Source organism: Lolium perenne, chromosome 5, assembly GCF_019359855.2.
Source record: "Lolium perenne isolate Kyuss_39 chromosome 5, Kyuss_2.0, whole genome shotgun sequence".
In the NCBI taxonomy this organism is placed as follows: Eukaryota; Viridiplantae; Streptophyta; class Magnoliopsida; order Poales; family Poaceae; genus Lolium; species Lolium perenne.
Window position 1 is genome coordinate 116,060,803 of NC_067248.2, and position 6,907 is coordinate 116,067,709.

The 6,907-nt window shown below is 44.8% G+C and overlaps 1 protein-coding gene and 1 long non-coding RNA gene across 2 annotated transcripts; both read right to left on the reverse strand.

Moving 5' to 3' along the window:
• Window positions 1–1,669: 1,669 nt before the first annotated feature.
• LOC139831280 (uncharacterized) lies at window positions 1,670–3,972 on the reverse strand. The gene is made up of 3 exons (XR_011745977.1): window positions 3,914–3,972; window positions 3,042–3,107; window positions 1,670–1,980 (listed from the first exon to the last, which is right to left on the reverse strand). It is a non-coding gene; the product is annotated as an uncharacterized lncRNA (long non-coding RNA).
• Window positions 3,973–4,285: 313 nt separating this feature from the next.
• Window positions 4,286–5,356, reverse strand: LOC127299710 (uncharacterized). The gene is made up of 3 exons (XM_051329733.2): window positions 5,296–5,356; window positions 4,696–5,212; window positions 4,286–4,616 (listed from the first exon to the last, which is right to left on the reverse strand). The coding sequence occupies exons 1-3, from the start codon at window positions 5,344–5,346 to the stop codon at window positions 4,366–4,368; spliced, it is 819 nt and encodes a 272-aa protein (XP_051185693.2). The 5' UTR covers window positions 5,347–5,356; the 3' UTR covers window positions 4,286–4,365.
• Window positions 5,357–6,907: the final 1,551 nt, after the last annotated feature.

The following is a 6,907-nucleotide window of genomic DNA, read 5'->3' on the forward strand; positions in this document are numbered from 1 at the left end:
TTGATCTAATGATCAACTAACACCATTCATAGAGGAAGCGTAATAGAAGTGGACTATCTAAAACCACAGGCCAACGCTTGATGTTAGAAGAACTCCTAGTTGTCATAGGCGTCCTGCTGGTCGTCACCTTGGTAGTTCTGCTCCTCTTCATATTCTGGCCATTTGAATAGCCAGGGACACAGTCATGAGTACTTTATGTACTCGCAAACTAATACTAGTGTAAGTACTATCAATTTTAGTAAGGGGGTGCTAAGCTCTAGTTTATTTTGCATAAAGCCAGTTTTAGTTAACAAGTATTTGATAAAAGACTCTTCATGTGCTAACTAATTTATGATTCAAGTGGGAACATTAGTGTCATTCCCACAACTCATTTATGATTCAAGTCAAGTCACCATTCATTTCATCAACATTTTCAAGAAATCTCTGACACCGGAAACTGTATGGCCTTTCCAACCGTCCGTAACCATGGACACGGCTATTCGAATAGGTTTACAGTCTACAGAGGTTGCACACTTGTGCCACAACATTTGATTTCATCCGTCAGGGATAACCCTGAATCATCGTAACTCAGTACGCGGATCATCAACCATAACCTTTCACTTACATACCCTAGTATAGGTACCTCTCCCCATGAGCTTGGCCTCCCAGTGAAGACCAACTGTCAACCTGGGAACTGCACAGGGCTTGGGCCGTACATTCACCTCATTTCACATCATTTATCATTCTACGGAGGCAGCCTCGACATAACCCCTATGATGCTTGTTTAGAGGGAACCCATATTAAGATGTATAAACTTCCAGTTAAGCCCTACCCATAATCAGGTATTGTGGGGGTACTCAAAAATTGGAAAGGTATCACATCCAAACCAATATCAGTTTTAATCAAAATCCACCATATCACTCAAGTCATATTCACCTTCAAAAGATCTTTCAATAGAATGAATCCTCATTGCAAGGTTTTCAAATTCATTTCAAATCACAAGTTCCCATCTAGAGTAGTCAATTTTAGTTGTTAGCACTAGCACTAATCATGAGGGGTGCTATCTTGCTTTCCCATCTTTGAGGCTAACTTTGCTACTCTTGTATCTCTCTAAACTTAGACCAGAGTTAACTATATAAGTAACTTTTTAATAAGTAAAAACTTGGGACGGGATCATTGTAAGTAAGGTAAGATTAATGGTGCCTTGCCCCAATAGGGCTTTGCACTTGCAAGAATATTAGCTTGCCTTGGTTGGGGTAGTGGTCGCAGTTCTCTTCTTCCTCTTCTTGGTAGAAGCCTTCCTCCTCTTGGTATTCTCCGGTACTAGCGTCTAAAAACGAGTACGAGATACAATCACCCAACAAGGTTCAAGAGCTACACTAAGCACACCATGGCTTCACACAAACTATTCTAATATCATGACACACATAACATATTAGTTGCATTTTGTTTTCTTTCTTTAAGAAAAATAATTTCCTCTCATTACATATGTAGATTAGAGTTTCTATTTAGTTCTTGGAGGAAATAATTTCCTCTCATTGAATCTTATTAAGATTTAATCTTCTCCAATAATCATATATGAATCCATGTGGACCAAAGTCAACCATTCATCACCATTATTTAGGAAGTTAATTTAAATGAGGTAGAATAACTCATACCATTTAACAATACCACTTATGATTTAATATAATGTAGTGACCTCACCTTAAAAAGCGAGTGTCCCTGTGTAACAGTGCTAGTCCCGGATCGACTGCTAGCACACACAGTTTAAGATGTAATATCATAAAGCAAAGGTCAAATTATTACATCGTATGATCCAGCGGAAGAAAATAAAATAGTTCATTACAACTTGCATAGCTTTGAAGCTAGCACTTTATTTCAGAGTTCAAGCAGCAACTAAAACAAAAGCATGGAGCCTTCTTCCTTCATGAAGCCACAGGCAGACATGTTGGGCAAAGACTCGTAACCCAAATCCGAAGACCATCCTGAAGAACTAGTAATCTGCACATAAAAGGTACAGCCCCGTGGGGTCAATACATTTGGAATTGTATTGGCAAGATGACACTATAGTGGACTCAAATGGCAACCTAACATTTAAATGTACATTTGGCTGGTAGAGCTCAGGCGTATTGCAAAAAGCCAATTTTTTCCTATCATTTGTCAAATCATTTTCTTTCATACTAATTAAGCGGTACCATTGATAGAAATCAATGAACCTGGAAACCACCGGTAAAGCCCCGGTGAATCCTCCTACCCATGATCAACTTGGTTTGGGCGAACTACCCCTGTAGACTCAGACCATAGACATGGCACGGGACCTACTAGCCGATAGTCACTTATACCAATTGTCATTTCCTTGTTCACCCATCAAGTTTTATTTAAGAAGTTGGGATGAGAAGACTTTCGAACATGTGCCTTGTCAGTTCGCTCAAATTGTCCGTAACCAGGGACATGGCTAAGTACTTAGATTTACACTCTGCAGAGGTTGTACAATTTACCCACATGACGTAGTCTGCTCTTCTTCCATGATGCACATTTTGCTCAAATGGACAGATGTTGACTAGGACGAGACTTTTCCGAAGTAATCCTCCAGACCTTTCTCTACGGACCCGTACCAACCTACAATCCCCTACATCATCTGTCACGTAGGATCCGGGTTCTCACAACATACTCTGTCAAGCCAGAGCCCATATAGCATGTGGTTGTACGGTAAGCTAATGAGCAAGGTTGTCTATTATCTCTTTGTTCCTGGGTGGCTGTCCACAAGTGCAATACACACGACCACCATAGATATGACTCCGGTGTAACCACTCAACATAATCCAATCCAAGCCACATTCCACCCAGGTAGTTCATTGAATTTAGTTGTTTTTTCATAACCACTACTAAAACATTTTCATAGCATAGCTAAGCATCAACTAAATTCAATGGCGACAAAATATAGTCAGGTGGAAGTAGCTATCTACTGGGATTACAAAAGCAAAGCATATCCCTAGACTTTCTACAAAAAATTCTACGGTGCATTGATAAAAACTGGGACAATTGTGAGGGTGTGTCACTTGCCTGGAGATGAGGGGGATGCCGAACAATCTTCGCAGGAACAAACGGAGCAGTCGGCACAATCACAATCTACAAGCAAACAAACATCGCACCATGAACACGGTGTGTACATGGATATGCACAATCAAGAAAACATGAATGCAATATGTTTCTTAATCGAGATCGCACCAATTATTTGTTCTCTAGTTGTCTACTACATGCATGATGACATGGATTCAGTTTTATAAACTTATTAAAACCGTTGCCTTGTGTATTACTGTCGTCGCATAAGATCAACTGTAACGTATTGGCAAAATATAGATCTTAGTACTATCAGATGAAGGGTTTCATTTGATAGCATTAGTAAAACGGATCTCGCGAAAATAATTCGTGGGGAAACACTTTATAGTCGAAGAACGATGTTACGGATCATAGAAATAGCGCGAAACTAAATTGTGCTAAACCAACATGCAAAAAGTCTAAAATTATCTGCGCATTTTACTGATTCCAACGATATATAATTTATCGAAAACCGAAGTGTACCACTAATGATATGGATTTTACAATACGCGGTTAAAATCTAGTGTTGCCCGAAAAGTTGTCCGAACAAGTTGCTCGGATGGAAAAAATTTCTACACGAAAGTTATAGAGAATCTAGTTACGAACTTAGCGCAAAACCAGTATTCAAAATAGAGATCTATATTTAAAGTTTGGAAATTTCAAAGTTGCTCATGAGCTAGATCAAACTACGAAATCGATCAGATCGATCGGATGTGCAGCTAATCCAGCACACTTGGATTCAGATCTAACGATCTAAATAGATCATCATCATCTACTCTGAACTTAGCACTACACACTACAGATTCAAACTAAAACGTGTGGGGAGATGGGATTACTGCGGCAGAAAAGTAGACGATGGAGCTGCGGCGTCGTGCTGTGTGCTGCGCCTGCGGGCGCGAATTTTTTTTAAATAATACGAATTTTTTATTTAATTCTACGAATAGCGCGCGTTTTCAATTTTTTCCCTAAGTGTGACTCGGTCGGCCTGTAGTAGGCCGATCGGCCGGCAGCGAACCGACTGGGTGTCGGCTGCTGTAGTGGAGCAGAGTCTCTGACTCGTTGGTCGATAGCTGACCAACTGGACTGCTAGTGCCCAACTGGCCTGCTACAAACCAATTGGCTTTCTACTGCCCAATTAGTTGTATGGATTTATTTTCTTCATTCGCACGACACGCTTAGGGTTAGGAGAGTACTGATACATAGTTCATACATAAATAGTTCATACATAAAGTCTGATACATAATGCATACATAAATATCTGATACATAGCATACATAAATATCTGAGATTATGGACGGCGTCTAGGGTTTCGTGGGGGCGGCGTAGCACGGGGTGTCCAACCGAACCTGTCCGGAGCCCTGGTTATGCGAGCAGGGATCCAGGAACCGGACTCGGGGTCGTACTGTGTCTCCTGTGTGGGCTCTGGTGGAGGAGTCTGCATACCGACATAGTTCTGCTGTGTGCTGTAATACTCCATGTGCTCAGGATCCTGATCACTAGCTCCCCATGAAGGATTGGACGCAGTGTGCTGCGTGTATCCTGTGCCACGAAACATAAGTGATGTCAAACTAAGTGGAGTATAGTTTATATGGAACACAATATATAGAATACTACATACCCTGTGTGTATCCTGCTCCTCCCATGAAAGGGGCTTGCTGCTGCTGCCACTGGTCGAAAGCAGCTTGCTGCTGATAGTACTGCAAGTCGTCGAAGGAAGGAGTGTGATGCTGCTGCCACGACGAACCTCCTGCCTGGTCAGGAGGTGGTGGTCTGGGTGTCGCCGTCGGCGTGAGACGAGGCCGTGATCCGTGTTGCTGGTACTGATAGTCGTCGACGGAAGGAGTGTGCTGCTGCCACGACGAACCTCCTGCCCGGCCAGGAGGCGGTGGTCTGGGTGTCACGGTCGGTGTGAGATGTGGCCGTCGCTGCTGCTGTGTGGAGGGTCGCGGTGGAAGGAGGTGGTGCTGAACGACGTCGGAACTACGGCTGCACGTGATAGCCGAGTAGATCCCGCGTAGCTTGTCCTCGAGTCGTCTCAACCATGACACATGTTGGTCACGCTGCAGAAGAGGCGCACTGGACACTTGACGTGTGTACCGAGCGACTTCATCCTGTAAGTCTGCAGTCAGCTGACCCTGAAAAATGATGGTAGCATATAAATCGTAGAACCCAATAGATAAAAGACAAGTATGATGGTGGAATAGAAAGTTATACGTACCGCATGCTGTCGACTACCGGCTGTGGACTGAATCGGGTACATATCGTGCATAGACGCAGGTGGCGCCACCTGACTGGCCGGTCGGCTGGATGAGGCGCACTCGCGTGGCTGCAGTGTACCTCTGCAGATATGCGTCAAACTCCTGTGGGTCAAACTGCTCATCGTTCGGCCAGACGTGTGTTGTCGCGCCATCCCACTCAGCAACATACGAGCCAACGCGCTGAAGCCACCATGTCGAGGAGTGGCTAGTACCCTTCCTATTGTACCTGCAGAAAATAATTGTGTCGGTTAGCCGAACCATGATGAACAATCTTAAACTTAGCGATGCTCAGAACTTACTTGTGGACGTAGGCAGGGAGAGGCGCTATCGGTGGTGGAGGATCGACCAGCTGCCGAGAGCCGAACTGCCTCATGATCCTCTGCTGGGACATTATCTCAACGGACACATCGAAGATGATCTTCGACTGTGTCATCCAGTACGCACAATCTCTATAGCAGAGGTTAGAGATCCCGCCGGGGTACCTTGCATGCACGGCGGCGGCCATATAGGGCTGCCAGATCACCGCCCTATCATCGAGCACGTCGAACTGTAACCGCTGTAACCGCCTTCAGGAGGCGCTACCTCCTTCTCCACCGGAAGAACTAATGCCACAGGGTTAGTTCCTCTCCTTTCAGCCCCTTTTAACCAGCTCACCCACTTAGAGGTATCATCTACAGGCCTCAGATACCACGAAATGTTTGATATCGACTTAGTCCACAATGCATGCACACCCACTGTGTGCACTTCAGGATTAAGCCCGAAACATTCTGTCAACCAGTCCTTCACCTGCTCAATTGTCCATGTTCTAGGAGCAGTCATATTCATCTCTACAGATTTGAACTCACTCAGATCAACTCCCATTTCATTTGATCGGACACTACCCATACCATAGTAAAATACTATCTTCACTACATCTGTCATCTTTGCTCACCTAAAAAAAATTCCATCCGCGTCAACTACTAAAACCAGCCCACATAAATACACTAACACTAAAACCAGCCCACATTAACCTACACAGTTAACACTACTATGCAAAGATTAGGATTTACCCTTGTAGCGTGAGCAGCCTCTCCAACTGTAGCAGCACGAGCAGCACGAACAGCACGCGGCACCTCAGTGCCACCACGAACCAGCAGCAGCTCAGCCCCTTACACCACCACCAACCTCCACCACTTCATCACCATTGCTGCTAAACAACACCACCAATCCTCTCCAAAACCTAACCCATCTGTAGATCGAGCTTCCCTCAACTAATAGCAGCAAAATGTTGAAGTTTTATTGGCTAAATCACTAGGGATCTGCAAAATATGCTGAAGTTTTCGAGCTGTTCTTGTGCAGCCAGGGAAGAAAGCATGCAGCAAAGAGAGAAGGGAAGAAGAGAGGAGAGAGGAGGAAGAAGACAGAAGAAAGAAGAAAGAAGAAAAGGGGCCGGGGGAGCGTCGCGACTGCGCGTGGCCGGCCGACCCGACGCGACGTGTGCATGCGCATGCCCCAGTTTGGCTGCTTCCGTCCGATCGGACAGCAGCAGTCCGACGGGGTCCGGTCGGCCACTGCGCTCGCTGCAGCGCCTGC